Source organism: Anas platyrhynchos, chromosome 1 (genome assembly GCF_047663525.1).
Source record: "Anas platyrhynchos isolate ZD024472 breed Pekin duck chromosome 1, IASCAAS_PekinDuck_T2T, whole genome shotgun sequence".
NCBI lineage: Eukaryota > Metazoa > Chordata > Aves > Anseriformes > Anatidae > Anas > Anas platyrhynchos.
The window spans coordinates 139,987,781-140,004,256 of NC_092587.1; the positions used below are offsets into that span (position 1 = coordinate 139,987,781).

General features: G+C 34.8%; 1 protein-coding gene across 12 annotated transcripts in view; it reads right to left on the reverse strand.

Moving 5' to 3' along the window:
• REV1 (REV1 DNA directed polymerase) overlaps nt 1-16,476 on the reverse strand; it is a 54,689-nt gene that overhangs the window by 12,690 nt on the left and 25,523 nt on the right. For 7 of the 12 annotated variants that reach the window (XM_038173210.2, XM_038173206.2, XM_072030914.1 and 4 more), the window contains 9 exons: nt 15,609-15,716; nt 14,387-14,503; nt 9,779-9,911; nt 8,623-8,751; nt 7,741-7,895; nt 5,372-5,491; nt 2,566-2,786; nt 1,340-1,512; nt 174-276 (listed from right to left, as the gene is read on the reverse strand). In XM_038173210.2, coding sequence (XP_038029138.1) covers nt 174-276; nt 1,340-1,512; nt 2,566-2,786; nt 5,372-5,491; nt 7,741-7,895; nt 8,623-8,751; nt 9,779-9,911; nt 14,387-14,503; nt 15,609-15,716 — 1,259 coding nt within the window. Of the gene's footprint in view, nt 1-173; nt 277-1,339; nt 1,513-2,565; nt 2,787-5,371; nt 5,492-7,740; nt 7,896-8,622; nt 8,752-9,778; nt 9,912-11,394; nt 11,721-14,386; nt 14,504-15,608; nt 15,717-16,476 lie in introns of those variants that run through there. The other 5 variants (XM_038173211.2, XM_038173209.2, XM_038173214.2 and 2 more) reach the window with 4 other exon arrangements.

A 16,476-nucleotide genomic window follows, 5' to 3' on the forward strand; every position in this document is an offset into this window, starting at 1 on the left:
AAAGATTATAGTGGTAAATATACAAAACACAGTATGGTTGTATAGCCTAACTTACCAAAGTTTTTTATAGCCTACACTTTGCCTTAAGTTTGTCACCTACCATGGAGAACTAAAGATCTGTGAAAAAATAAAGCTGATAAAGCGAATAAATTTGGGTTTTTCCATTAACTCACCCCTCGCATATCAGATATGTTCAGTTTCATTGTGTGAAACATGTTTAGAGTTTCTTTTCCGATTATTTTTGCACTGTCTGTTGCATGGTCTAGAGTCACAGTTCTAAAAAGAATAAAAAACAGCATTAACAAGGAAACCGTTTCACAAATCCTAAAGACAACAAAAATTCTGTACTTATTCCAGAGAGGACCTCAAATACAGGTTGCCAAGTTCATCAGTAAAGGCAGAAGCAGAAACACAGAAGCTGCCAGAAGAGATGTGAGCATCAGAACTGTCTCGGCTATGTGTGAACAGCTTAGCATCTCTGGATGTCCCCATTACATTACATTAATTCTTACTTTAAGAAATAGAGAAATTTCAGGGCACATGTACATTAGCTTGCCTGACTATGGAAATGATGTCCAAAGCATTGACCTGTTCATGAGAAATCACTGTGGCACTAGCTACTGATAAAGGAGGAATAAATGTCTTTATCTAAATGTCTTCAGTCCTAAAAAGGTGTTCTTAGAGTAGATCTTCAATTTGAACTCAGGATATGCAGAAGACAAAAGTACAGACTGATGTATTTTCTTCTTGATACACCAGTCCCTGAAGGTCATGAGCTATCCTGCATTAAACAAAATGCAACTACAAGAGGCCATATGCCTACATTTCATTCTTGTGTTTTGATGAGCATAGCAAGCATATTAATGAATAAGTGGTAAAAAAAAAATATATATCTTTAGTCAACATCATCGATTAGAACAACAGGAAACAAACAAGAATTAGTAGCTGGGTTATCCTGTTTCACCAGGGATGAGCAGACAGACACCACAGGCAGCATCTCAGTCAGTTTAACAGTGCTGCAGGGAGACCAAGCAAAAAGGTGCTTTACTATGTTGGCAATGATCCACAAGAAAACAAGATAACTTCTGATGAGGAACTTAGGACTGTATGAAAAAACTTAACTGTGGGTGAACAAATTCCTGAATAGCTGAAACACAGGCACAGAGAACTTTGGTGATAATATTCTAATTCTGATGTTAGTGCAGGTTTGCTACATAGGCAAAGAGGTACCAAGCATTTTAAAATTTCTGTCCTGTCTTACTGCAAGTTTCAGTGCTCAACATCCTGCAGAAATGTGTTTGTGCCGACTACAGACCTTTTTTCCCCCATGTGTAGTTACCTGGCAATATTATCACAGATTCCATGACCTCCATATTTTGCAGGCTCCACTGGTGCCCCAGCCTTTCTGACCATAATCTTAAGGGTCAATCGTTTACCCTTCATACCAGCAGCTTCAAGTCTACGTTGGATTTCTTCTGAGAGGCTCAGAAGGAAAGCCTCTGCTTCCTTGGGCTACACAGGAAAAACAACATTCCACTGTTTAGATGACTACTCTTCTTTCAGATATATAAGGTAAATCATTAAGCTTCAATGTATTCCACTTCACAAAGTGTTGAAGTGGGTGTCACAAAGATTTAAAAAATAAGCATGATTTTATGAACTTAAAAGAACAAAGTGACTCACAGGCAATTGTCTTATTTGTGTTTTGTTTACACTGCAGGTTGCTGAAGTTAGGCAAGATAGTAGATTCCTCCTGTAATGCTGACATAAGCAGTAAATACTAAGCCCTTTTAGAAGCAAGTCTTTTAAAAAAATATTTAAAAATAAATGTTACGTCTATTTTTAATTTCTAATTTTAAGCACACATGTAGAAGATGAGTGTAGGGCTTGTAAGACAACAGATGTTTTAATCTTGAGGATAGCTGAACAGTGGAAGAGGTTACCCACAGAAGCTGTGCAGTGTTTGTTCTTGGAGATTTTCAACACCAGTCTGGATAAAGCCCTGAGCAAATGGCCTGATCTCATAATTTCCCCTGCTTTGAGAAAATTGAGAAAAAGGCTGGAGAACAAAACCTCTCTCCCAACCTATTTTTTTTCCAGGAATTTCTATAAATGGTTAAGTTTGCAACAAAGTTATTTTTTGCTACAATTTTTTCAAACAACAACAACCCACCCCAAACTACTTGTGAAAAGTCTAGCAAAAACGTTCTGCTGGAGTAAGCTGGTCATTGTTTCAGCACTGGCATATTTGAATAATCAGCATTTAAATGAAAGAGAATGCTAGGTGCTAACAAACCTACTGCAGTTCTCTTTTTCTGTACCAGACTCGTATAACGAATGCAGAATAGCCAGCTAATTTTGTGCAGGCTTCTTTTCAGTCCAATACTTTTGCAGTCTCTCCTCCCATTTTATCGTTTGGTCTCCTACTTCTTCATTTTCCTCATTTCTATTTGGTGGCTAAGATGGTGCTCTAACAGATCAAAGTGTAAGTGAAAATAATCAGAATATGAGAAGATTCTTCTACAGCTGAAAGAAGTCACTGCAGAAAAGACAGATTGAATTTACCTGTGTAAACCTTATTCCATAGTTGATTTCTGCTGAAACAGATTTTCTTTCTTTTTCTGTGCGAACAGGTCGATCATCTAAACCACGACAAAACCTGTAGAGCATTTGTCCTGTTTTCGGACCAAATTCTTTTTGCAGTTTTGACATTGAAGCACATTGCAGATCTCCACAGGTTCTAATTCCCAAAGAAGCCAGCTTAGATTCCATTGTCCTGCCAACTCCTAACAACAAAGCAATTAGTTCTGTTAACTCTACACAGGTCAGAGCCATCCAGGTTTTGAACAAATAAAATTTGCCCTTTTAAGCCTAGACTACATTGTACCATACAAATAAAGACAGTAAATTCCACTCAGAGAAACATGTTTCAAATGGAAACTTTTGCTGTCTTCACCTCAATTTAATTTGTATTAAATATGTAAGATGTCGTACTGCGGAATGTTTTTTATTTGTGTGAAGTGTGAATGATTCTGCCTATAAATCTGCTTGACAAGGTACTACCTGTTGCAGTGTATATAGCTCTGAATACCACAGCATTCAGTCCAAAAGGACTGTACAACATGCAGTATGCTTATATACAAGGGATTTAATCTAGAAGAAAACCAACAAATATTTTGACTAGTGTTCCATCGCTTCCTAGGCAGAAAAAAAATACTTTCAAGCAGAAGCGATAGCATACGTATATCACTTGTGCTTTGAATTACCAAGCACTGGAAATTGTGGGTATCCATGGCAACCACACATACCTAAGTGTGATAAACTTAAGTATATTTCTGGGACTGGGAAAGGTGGGCTGTTACTTCCACAAATATTGGTCTTTGGAGTTTACACTACCAAAGTCAGTGAAAGTTAGAAAATTAGCTTCTATCTTCCATAATGATTCTTTACCAAGAGATATTATTGACACAAACACAAGTTTTTACTATCACTGTGAAAATGCATATTTTGAAGTTTTTGACTTTCAAATCATTTTACTTTACAAATCATTTTCTAGAGGAAAAAATATTTCCTTCTAGAGGAAAAATATTTCCCTTAAGTTACGCCAGAGAAATGGTGCTGCATTATAAATTATGTTTGTCTAAAGGGAATGCGTAGAGAAAATTTCTGGTAAACCTGCACCTGTGTATGCATGCTATTCCTACCACTTTTCCATTTCAGTGATTTTTTCATATTCCCCTCCTTCCTCCCTTTTTCTTTTTTTTTTCCTTTTTTAACAGAGAAAGGTATTTTCAACATTTAATGTTAAATGTGTGCACAATTGCAGGCTGAACTCAGCTGATCGCTAGCACACAAAACAGAAATGAGTGCTTATTCAGCGCTTTTTGGACTACATCTGTGTCACATTATACTACTAAAGTACTGAATACCAATACACTAGAGTTACATGGCAGAAAACACTTTATTTTACAACTCTTTTAAGTATTTTCCTGGAACTATAAAATACATACATATATATATATATATATATATATTGAAAACCATTTTTGTAAAGGTGTATTCCATATATCCTTACTGCCTATCACTCTTCCTTCACTGTAACTCCAAATCTCTGCCGTCTGTCGAATTCCATTGTGCCTTGAAGAACCTCCCTAAAAGCTGTGGGCCAGAAATGCCTCCCCTACAGCATTTTCCATACATCTTTATATCTACAGGAATCCCACTCTAATAATAATAATAATACCACTCAATAACTCTTCCCTTACTCAAAAGCCCTTCTCTTTCCTACATAACTCACATAAAACTTGTGTGAAACATTGAAACATTTAACATCTTTAAAACTTCTACCCCTCCCCTCAGTAAGGGGGTACTAAGCTGAAGTGGCCAAATAGTTCAAAGTTATTAGTGCTGTCGCAACACACTTATAAGTCATAATCACCATCACAGTAATTTCCTCAGATAACTAGGCAAAAAAAAGTCGGAATTCAAACCTTTTGTTCTTTCTTATAGAATCAACACTTTGTCACAATTTTTAGCATACCATTACCTAAAGATCCTTACACACACACAAAAAAAAAATTCCACGTGTAACAAGTGCTTAATTTGTATTCTAAATCTACCAGAACCAAAAACTGTCTACAGCTGGATGCAAAGTGTAACAGTGGTAACGCTCAATAGCCTTATTCTTCACATACTTTTCTGTTTATCTGCCATTCTATTATGGCTCATGTTACAAGCAGAAGCATCTAATTCAGTAAAAACTTTCCTCTGACAATTTTTCTTTCCCTTCTATGCTTATACTCTTCAGTGCTTCTCGTAGTTTATTAGATGCAGCAGATGAACTTCTCTCCTTTTTTTTCCCTCTTTCATATGGTCTCGATTTGTTATGATATTTATGCTATTTTTTCCAACGCTTGACTTTATACACTCCTTTTTGGAAAGAATATTCTTGGGCTATTTCCGTTTTCTAAGCACATCCTGCCTGTCTTTGTGATGATTACTGATAACAAGTGATGTTACTCATTTTATTTCATCCATTACAGCAAGCTAGCATTTGCCTGAGATGACTCATCTAAATAATTTTATTAAAGAACATAAGATTGTATAACACATTAAACTTTGAGCTTCTTCCACAAATGACATTGAATGGCTCTGTAAAGTTCTTAAAAAAAAAAAAAAAGCTCCTCAAAGATAACAAAAAGTCTCAGATTCTTTCCAGAAAATTTCAGAAATCAACGTATCTTTCTTTTTTGGATAATAACCATGGAAATAACATCTAATCTTGCCCGATTCATAACTGGAACAAAGCAGATTTTTAAGCTGAAACTCCTTTAAATTAGGGGGCAAAATGTCTTGTAAAAGAACGTAGTACCTGGAAGACTGGTAACAAGTTGACCTCTGATAAAATCATCCACTTCTTCTGGTTTTAAGTGATACTGTCCATCTGGTTTTGCTTTACGAGTTGCCATTCTGGCCAGCAGAATATTCGAACCTGTAAAAATGAAAAGTTAAAATATGTCTGTAGTAACCTTTGTCTTCTCAAGTAGAATTCTGCAGTTCAACAGTCATGAAAAAAAAGAAGAATAAAGTACAGTTAAATTCTTTTTTTAAATAAAAAGTCAATGAAACCTATTTATTTATATTTTGCTATCTCGACTCCAAAATTAGCAATATTTATGATTACAGCAGAGTAACTAGTGGTAACTGCATTTGCAATTAAACAAAAACAGAAGCCAAAAAACAACCCCCAAACAAAGCAACCAACAAGTGTGCGACATTTCATAAAGAATGTTCAGTCTTTGTCTTGGTGATGTTCTACACATGTAGAGGTAAAGAAAACAGTTAACTGCAAACGAGTAAAAACGTAGAATGGTAATACTTTAACACTGTAGCTTCCAAAAAGTCTACTGTGGTCAATGTAAGTAATAATTAGGTGACAATTCTATCAAGTATCTATTACATGTGAAATACTGGAATTAAGCTAATATTTGGGCTTCAAGTATTCACTAAAAAAAGTGACTTCATTAAATTATTCTGTGCACTCATTACATGTGGTGGGAACAAGACTTATTTCAACATTTTTTCTTCCCTCTTCATAGGCTTATTCATGCCCAGCCAACAACATCTCTGAAATGATACCCAAAAAGATTCATTATTGCTACACAGGTGCCTCATTCTAAGATAAAGCAAGCTGATAAAAACGTCAGGGAAATCCAGAGCTCTCAGCACTATGCGTTACTATCGCTATTTTCCTTCCATCTGTGTTCATATTATTTTAGTCTACTCTAAAATTTTAGAAAGTAAGCACGGCAACACAGAATTGTGTCCATTGTTTCTCCTGAGAAGTTAACTGATGAAGCAATTCTTGATAGTCCCCATTCAATCTGCTGTTTAACTCTGGAGATCCTTGTTCTGTCTATAGAGTACTGAAGACTTCTGATCCTCTTATCTACCAAACACACCAACACAGCCTCTAATACCACAAAATCTTAGTGATTTATCTTCTTTAATCATTATTCCCAGAACACTGAAATAAAGTAGGAAAAAATTAATACCTCACTTAACAAATGAAAAATCAGGATACAGGATGTTTACAGATGAGTGTTTAATCTTTCACTAGCATTGTTTAAATCAGTTTAGTTTAGCCATTAGAATCTCTAGGGTAAAAATTAAATTTATTTCAACTGGTATCCTTAATTTATCTCTAATCAGAAATAAATAGTTTTTAGAGATCTCTATAGTATAGCAGCATTTGTTCAAATTTACATTCTATTATATTGGTACAGCTTTCCCATCAGGGAAACATACAGATCACTTACACAAGGTATTTCTGATAGACCACATCTTTGAAATCATGTCTCTACATTCACGTAATAGTGTAACTGTTCCTTCTGATTCCTTTACTTTATGAATTATGAGTGAAAAGAAAGTTCTTGTACAATACCTACCATATTTCTATAAAGGACATTTTTCAAAAACCTCACAAAAAATATTAAAAAAGTATTTCCTCACATGTATTTGTCTCTTAAAATCAGAAAGAGAACTAGTATATCAAATTATAAAAATATACTTTTTAAAGTAAATCTGCTCTTTCTATAGAAAAAATGAAACACTAAATATACATATAAGAGTAAAAAACAAACAGGAATCTAGAGAACTAGTCTCTCTGTTACTATGGTATCATAAGAAATAAGGAGAGAATTCTGCTTACATCACAAGTGGATTTTATATACTTATGTACACTTAAGCATCTGTAAATACATATGCTAAGTCTAATACTGTTAGGAACAGCAACAAAAAAGTCTTTTTAGATATGTAATTTCACATACAATACCCGCTACAAATCACAGAAATCTTTGCTTTCAACACCTTATAATTATGTTAAATCCTCATAAACTCTTACTGCCTTCTTCTATAAGCAACAGAGTCTGTACCCATTTTTCTATTTACTGGGAAAATACAGTAGCATTTCATTAAAACGTATGTAAGAATATCACACAGATGGAATTTTAGCTTATTGTTCAGATATCAAAGGAGAAGTGATAGTAATTTTATAAGTTTTAAGCAAAAACTTTCCACTTATGAAGATTTACTTGCATTTTCATTTATGGTAATTTAATGTAAATGGCAATATATTCCACATTGCACAAACACTTATGAGTTATGGCAATCTTATATAGCTTTGATACGCCTAACAAAAGCGGGCAGTCCCTGTAAATGGAAGTGAAATAAAGTACTTACCCATCCCAACAGAAGCAGTGCATTTAGTTTGGGCTTTGATTTCGGTGCGGATAGCATTTGCAAACTCATCAGGAGTCAATCTGGTCTCTGTAAGGATTTCAGTGATATCTACTAGTGCTTCATCACAACTGACTGCTTCGATGTTATGAGTATAGCTATCAACACAAAGTAAAGGAGGTGAAACACCAGCAACAGCTCACCATCTGTTAAAACAAATATGTAGCAAATAAAGTCTTCCTTTTGTGGTGGCATTTCCCTGCTTATTTTGTTTGACACAAAGTATTAAAAATCCTAGAACAGCACATTACAGTAACATCACTAATGTAGGACAAATTTCAACATGCATCATGCTTTTAAAGCGACAGCTGGAGCAAAAGTTGAATGCTTGTTTTTCAGTCACACTAACAAATTTCCAGTTTTGTTCGAGTGCATTTTAAATCAGAAAGTAGTTTCTAATAGTTGTTATTCCAATAATTCATTCTTAAATTACTCAAAAAAACACACAAAAAAACCTCACACCCAACCTCACCAAACAAACGGCAGGAAAAAAATAAAACACCTTGGAAGAATCTCATTAGTAAGGAGAGACCCACTTCTCCTCATGGTGTTATCAGTAGCAAGTTTAACAATGACTTCTTTGGAAGCCTGACATTGACTGTTTGGCTTCAAGATAAAAGAATACTCAGAAGAAGGACAGTGCTCAGAGTAAGAAGTAACAAAAATACTACAAAAGAAAGACTTAAACAGTAATAGTTTTAATGAAGTTAAAGAGTAAAGTGGAATGAAAATATTAAATTAAAAAAATGGCATTAACAGTAGCATATTAAAATATGCTTGATAATCTTACCATGGAAGAACATATAATCACCCAGTACACCTTACCTTGCTAGTATTTCATACACGGTCTGTGCAACTTCTTTGTATGCATCAAAATCATATGAAACTGCTTGAAGATTTGGACATAACTTTTTTGCTTGGCCAAAAAACATTCCATTCTTTATGCCAACTTGTCTAAAAATTAATAAAAAGCACACAAATACTGTATCAACTTTTCCACAGATTATGTTAATATGGGCTGTTTCCAAATGAGTTACTAGTCTCTTCCCACAAAAATAAATAAATTCAATAACATCAATAAAAAGGATTAAGTTCAACTGCTAGCAAATGGCAAGAAAAACAACTGCAAATAGAGTATTTGAATTAACTGTATAATATTCAGGCATGCAGCTTGGACAGCCTATCCTTGGAAACGTGCTTAAGATGGAAAGTCTCTAGAAAGCAATTACTTGCCATTTTATTTTTAAATAAAATGCAAACATATACTACAGTGACTAAGATAGCTGTTTTTCCACTTTCCACTAACCACTGTGCAGATTTATAACATTTTGCTGCTGTAATAAACAAGCTAACTTTTCAATGTAGAAATGTAAACTTGCCTACTCTAGCACTCTTGAGAAAGGATCCAACAAACGCACAATTTCTGGAGTATTACTTTTATCAGAGAATAAGGTCTTACTTTTCAACACTGTGGTTGTTTATAACAAGTTGTTCCATATTCTGAATATTTATAAACTATGCTATCTTGGTGCTCAACATAATTTGCAAGAAAGTTCTTAGTAATAACACTTACCGTTGTCTCATTTTAACTAAAACCTTCAGTAACAAAGTGTTCTTAATTCCATGAAATAATGCAGTTTGGATGCAATGAAATGAAGATAACATTATGAAACCAACAGTATCACTGTGAATGACATGGTTTTCCTTAATAGGTTTTGTTTTAAGTAACATGTAGGTTAGGCAGAGAGCTATTAAACAGTGTTTAAGAATCAGCAACATGCACAGTGAAAACCTTGTGCTAAATTCTAACAGCCTATTTAACCACAGCTTCTGAAAAGAAAAACCTTTCTTGATCTGGGTAAGTTTAAGGAAGTGTGACCTAACAACTGCCTTTTTTTTTGTTTGTTTGTTTGTTTTGTTTTACATTTTATGCCTATCTGTATGAGATTTTTCCAGCAATTGATAGGTAACTTTTACCTACCTGGCTTCGTAACTACAAGAAGCAATTTCAGCCATGGACAGAACTGTCTGATTGAAGTCACCTCCATTCATGTGCGTGGAATCCGGATGCTCCCAAAACGATGAGTCCAGCTTATCAGGTACTCTAATTTCTGCTTGGAAAATAATATTTATATTCATTTTTATAATATTTTTCTTAGGAGTTCAACAGAATCAATGTAATTTAAGTAAAAATAATAGATTATATTTGATACAGTTTCTATACTACTGTTGGTGAGAAATTAATACTATACTGATTCACATCATAGTCAAGGTAAACAAAAAATAAAGTAAAAACACAGAAGCCCCCACACAATAACCTCTCTCTACAGGTAGGTCTGCACACATTACTGAAAAGAATACTGTACTACAGAAAAATTCTATTTCTGTTTTCCCCCCAAATACTAGACAACAGCTTGTTGGTGGCTACATACACTATGCTGTAATATAAGACTTATCTCAGTTAGCTTTAATGACAATAAAATGATCCAATGCTTGAGACTGCTCCAAGCCTATCCTGTAAGCAAATTTGCCAAGTGCTTGCCAGAACAAGATGCTTAGCTATATTCCTTCCTAGAATGCACCACTACCTACCACCAGAACAAAGCAACTACATTCAAAATACAATTCCACTGTTCATGATACTTATAACCTATTATTTAAAACTACGCTCTAATAATTACTTAATCTAGATACCTCAAAGTGATTTTTTTTAAGGGATGAAGTGAAATAGCAAGAAGGCTAATTTTATCAAATTAAAACAAAATAGAACACGGGCTAGTACCTTGTATTTCCTCTAACACTCTTATGGGGAAATTAATCAACAAAACTTGTTGTTTCTTCCTACTACATATTTGATTAGAATACATCAAATATATCAACTTCTTTCAAGCATCACCATAAATTTCTCTTGGATCAAAAAGACAAAAAATTATAAATGCTGCAGCCACAGAATTTTAAAAATGAGACAGACCTTTCCTAATTCTATACATCTCTCAGGTAAGTTTTAACGAGCCCATCAGGTCCACGATACACTAGATACTAAAACTATTTCATAACATAATACTGGAATTGAGTGGAACATTCTCCTTCTATTTGGGTTTTCATGGTATGCAAACCTTGAAAGATACACGCTTGTACTCTGAACAACTGATCAGTCTGAAAAAATGTCTAGATGCAGTAACCACTATGCCCTCCCAAGCTCACCAGAATCAAAACAAGAAGGTATCACACAGACAGAAAATGTCTGCTTACTTAAAATGAAACCTACTATGCATCTAGTAGTTCCTTTTCATTCTACAATCTATTTAATATCAATACACCTTTATTATAATCAATGGAATTTTCTTCAGAGTGTCACAGTGCCTAAATATATTTCACCGTACCAACAACTTACACACTAACCACATGACTGAAAGGAAACATGGTGCTGCATGCACAGGCAAGTTGGTATCAGACCGGAGAAAGTGTTGTAATGAGTGGAGACAGCAGGGGCAGAACCTAACTCATGAAAAGCTGCTTTTATTCAGAATTTCTGCTAAATTCATGTACCTTTTTATGTCTTAAATATTTTAATGTATGATGAGCTCAGTAAGTTACCTAAGATGTCTGCAGCTGAAAATTAGAGCAAAATTGTGCCCCAACTAAAGGTAAGAATGACAAGAACAATTTCTTTAGTCCGTGCCTTCCTGTGCCCTGGCCTGAGATGATGCTGTCATCTTGTCTATCTTCATTGGACTCGTCGACTTTTTCCACATCGCAGCAGAGCAGATCCCCCCATGAGCTGATGGAGTCACTTCATGTGAAATTCAGGGCAATGCAGAACACATTGTCCTCAATGGAAGGCAAGGTAGAGAACCTCTCACCAAAAGCTGGGAAACTAGACAGGCACATGGTGAATGTGGAGCAACGGATGGAGAAATCAGAGGCCAGGACCCAAGTCTGTGAAAAAGAAATCGCTGAGAATAAATCTGTGACTAATATGATGGTTAAAAACTGCTGCTCTTTAGAATGAAAAACAGGGGGAGATACTAGGGTTGGGGGAAAGGAAGCCTAAAAAACATTCACATCTTGGGCATCCTGGCCATGGAAAAAAAGACCACAAACTATGAATTTTGATTAACATATGTTAATCCTCTAACTTTAGGACATGAATGTTAAAGATGGCACGTATGTAGAGAAATAATTTCTACTACTCAGGAAGTCCATCTCCAATTTGGAGATTTAGAGAATTTTTTTAATTTAGAAGTTATACATATTTGGATGAATTCAAACAAGAAAAAGAAAGTATTTCATAAAAGATCCAAGATTCCCTTGATAATAGATATCTGTCTAACAATGCAGATCAAAGGCAGGAAAACCAGTATCACTAAAGAAGTAGTGTGCAAAAAAAAAAAAAAAAGGTAGCTGAAGCTGCAGAATTCGGTATTTGGTGAAACTAAGTGATTCGTAAGTTTTTCTTTTCCTTTGTTTTGCTGGTTGTTAATTTAAAACATTTTTTTCTAATAGGAAAGACCCGGAGAAGGCAAAAATCAGACAACGGTCTGAAAAGCATGAAGCATTACAAAATGAAGTTGGTTCCATGGTGAAACATGGATGCAAAAATATGTTTGTGCTGAAAGTTGTTCCCAACTACCTTTTTATTTCAACTTACAAAACATTCCCCCCAAACTCAATTGTGTATGTTTAACAGAGTACATTTTAAGATTTGGTATTTTTGATATTTTAGAAAAAACATTTTTCTATGTGAAATATGTGCCTGCTGGACCATATTTACTTGTGGCATAGCACAATTAAGCACATGCTGTGAAGTGTTTCACGTACACCTTCTAAGATACCGTGGTGTTAGAAAAATCTAACCTGCACTTCCATCTTTTCATCTAAGACTATAACTAATTGTAATTTCTTCTCCCCAAAAGACAACTCATGTACTTACGAAAATGCAAGCAGAAACAGCATGCTGCATTTTCGTTGATAAAAACATTGTATATGGAGATAAAAATTAGAGACCAAAATATATTCTGAACCTGCAGCTAATAAGATTGAGACTGTAAAAAGAGTGGTAAGAAAAAATCCTTTCACCAAAACAACAGGTTGTATAATCAGACTAAGTATCAAGAAGGAAAGAGATAGCTGCCTGCCTGTATGCAAGCCAGTGAGATTGGATGGTGAAGTTAAAAGACATGAATGTGTATGTTCAGAAAAAGCTGCTGCAGTAAGAAACTGAGTTTGTTATACAATGAGGCTGAAGTGTGCTGTACCTTTAAGCAATACATATAGTAGAAAAGATACTACTGAATTTGTGAATCATAAAGAACATGCTGGTTATCAGCTAAACTTCCTTAATTTTAACCACTTCACTCTCCACATTTTGCTCGACTATATTAAGTCGCATCCTTATCCAGTCTAAGGACCTAATAAAAGTTACGATACCACTGCGTAAAACTGAGCTACCAATAAATAGTTCATACACAAGCCATTACTACAGAAACCCAACTCCATAAAAACCACAGCTATCTTTGTAACACGCTTATACATGGCATTGCCAACACAGCACAAGCTAAGTCTGGAGCATCCTGAAGAGTCTTTTGAAAGTTCAAGGCCAATGGGTTCCACTAACATATATTCTACTTCAGTTTCAAAGTGTGAAACTGCATCAGAAACGCAAATGAAATGGCAGCACTTCCTGTAATATCTTGTTTTTTTCCCCTCTTGCATCAACAATAAAACTAACTCAACAGTAAACTTTAGAACAACAGCATTTCCTACTGCAAGGCAGGTAAGAAAAGTGCACCGACAAAGGGCAGAGGAAAAACAATTTCCAAATCTAAACTGAAATTAAGTAAGGGCACAAAGATACTTAGTTACTTAAAACTTCAAACTGATTATGCAGACTGTTGTAAAAAGAAAAAAAAAAGAAGAAAAGTTGCTAGTTAGGTTTAGCAATTTACTTTCTCATAGTAAATGCAGTTCAGGCAGTCCAACAATAATAAAGCTTCTCACTAATAGTACGTTTTGTTTACACACAAAGTAAAAATTTCAACATTACTGTAGGAAAGTAATGAATTCTAAAATTACAAATGCCCTGGTTTTGAGAAAACAAATTACTCATGGGAGTTGCCACAGAACTTCCAGACACCCAAAATGCAATAAGAAGCACCCAATTTAACTCACTGTACACTGATATTGTACCCATACAATTCAAAAGCCAACTTCAATTGATTTTCTAATCTGTCATTTCTACTTTTATAATTAAAAAAGTAGCCTTATAAAATTCATTTTGTACCTTCTCTATAATAGGTTTACTCAGAACTGAATGATCCCAGACTTTATTTCTTACTTAAGATTACTTAGTATACCTCATACTCAATAAATTAAAATCTAAAATTACTCAAAAATAATTCACCCACATTGTGCAAAGAAAACTGATAAAAAAGTCAGTGGCACATCAACACTGAGGCCACAGAGCATTAGTGTCCAAAGACGTTTTTCTGAAATTCTGCACAAAAAACAATAACAATTGTTCTATTATGCACGTTAAGGAAAAAGTCTTCAATAACAAAACAATTTAAACAAACAGACTTATCTGTACCTGCTTTGCCATTCAATAGCTTATTCTGGTAATATTGCCTTTCAAGCTGGGGGTTTGCACCAGGGCGCAGCGGTGCCTTTCCGGCCCCTCTGTTGCTAGTAACAGCTACTGGCTTTCCTGTGGAGAAGAAATGCACATATTTAGAATTATGTCAACGCTGCTAATAGTTTACATTTTGATAACTCTGTAACTAAGGTAAGATTATAAAGAAGTCTGCTCTATTTTTAGTGATTTCTTTCAAGCTTACACACTCTCAACAGCATTAGGGAGGAAACTGCTATGGAAGTGATTTTGCACTGACACTATGGATTTCATGACTGCAATTAGAAAGCAAAGAGAGAAGTTTTGAAAGGGTGGAAACACAACCATATTTGTTTGTCCTTACTAATTACTACAAATCAAAGTTGTGAAACTTCACCAATGCCCTAATGATTCATTAGTTTACACCGTATTAGCAAACACCGTATTGATTTTAAATACTTAGCTTAAGTAAGAGAGCATATGCATACCATCACGCTCAGTTTCATTTGTTAAATTACCTGTGTAACATCAAGTCTCTAGCTAAACTTTTGACTTTAGTAATATCAACACCTCCATAATTTTTCTACAGCAAGCTAATTTACACAGTAAAAGTTCTGGCAGGCTTCTACAGAACAGAAAAAAATACTTGCAGAAAGTCCTCGGCTCTTTATGTTCTAGTAAAGGAATTTGAAACTTGGCAGGAAATAAGTTTTAAAGACACACACAGACTAGAATCATCTTTGACACTATTGCTCCTGCTTTTGGGCAGAAGAAAGGAATTACACAGCTCTCTCTTCTTCATTCCCAAGGTCTATGACAGCTGGGCATCAGATAGTCACACTATCTTCAGACTTGGGCATCAGCAAAGTTCAGTGTTTGCACAGCACTAGTATTTCCATTTCTGAATGTTATGCTTTTAGAAAACAAACAAACAACTTGCTAAGGAGCTCCACTAACTCTTTGCGTGTTGTAAGAATGATCGCACGCTCCAACTTCTAATGGCAATTCTGGCTCTCTCTTCCATTTGCTTATGGATTGTGAGAAAATAAGGATGTGAAAGTCACATGGTCTGAGTATCAGACAACGATAACAAAAAAGAATAACAAAGTTCATTTGTACAGCTTTTTTTTTTTTTTTTTTTTTTTTTTTTTTTTTTAAGGCTTAACTGAGGAAATTGTAGTATCTTGAATGAAATACTTACCTTTGAGATCGGGTCTATTTCGGGTAGCCACAGACACAAAGAAGCAATCCATATCCACGTGCATTATACAGCTCTGCGGCTTGGCTGAGCTTGCAACAGACACATTACCTAGTATGAAGATATACCAATAGAAAACTTGAACCCTAATTTATATACTTTAGTACTAATTACAGTAGTCATCAAGGACTATATATTTTTTTTAAACCATCTTAAGTTAAAAAGACTTCTTTTTAAGTTAAAAAGACTTCTGTTTCTCCACACCATACACATTTCCTAAATTCTCACAGTAATGTAAATATACAGTAGCTAAGCACCCTAAAAAATTCATCAACTTGAGGTTTCCATTTTATTTTCTTGCAATTAACAATTTCTGCCTTGCTATATCAAGTTCCCTCAACCCAAGGAGATTAATGCACATTATGGATACCGAATCTTAACTCCACTGTGTTAACACAACGCAGCAGAGAACGTTTTTGTTTGTTGATCAGAAGACTGTTCTAAAAGACTAAAAAAAAAAAAAGTTCAGCTACACTGAGAACTACCTTTGATTCTTCATCAAACACACAAAATGAGTGTTAAACATTCTACACAACTGGATTTCATCGCTGCTGTACTACGTTCACGCTAACATGAGCAAGACAACTAAAGACTGAAGAACTTACACAGCTAACATAGTTTGTCAATTATTCTAGATGCTCAAGTCTAAGTCTATGTTGCTGACTTACTAGAGAAAGCTAGAACTAACAAAAAATATCGTAATTTGAACAATACATACTGTGTAATAGTGAAAAAATACTTTACATATCAACTGAATTGTGTTGCCTGACAACAGTGGCAATTGCTGAATAATCAAAAAATGCTTTCCTGT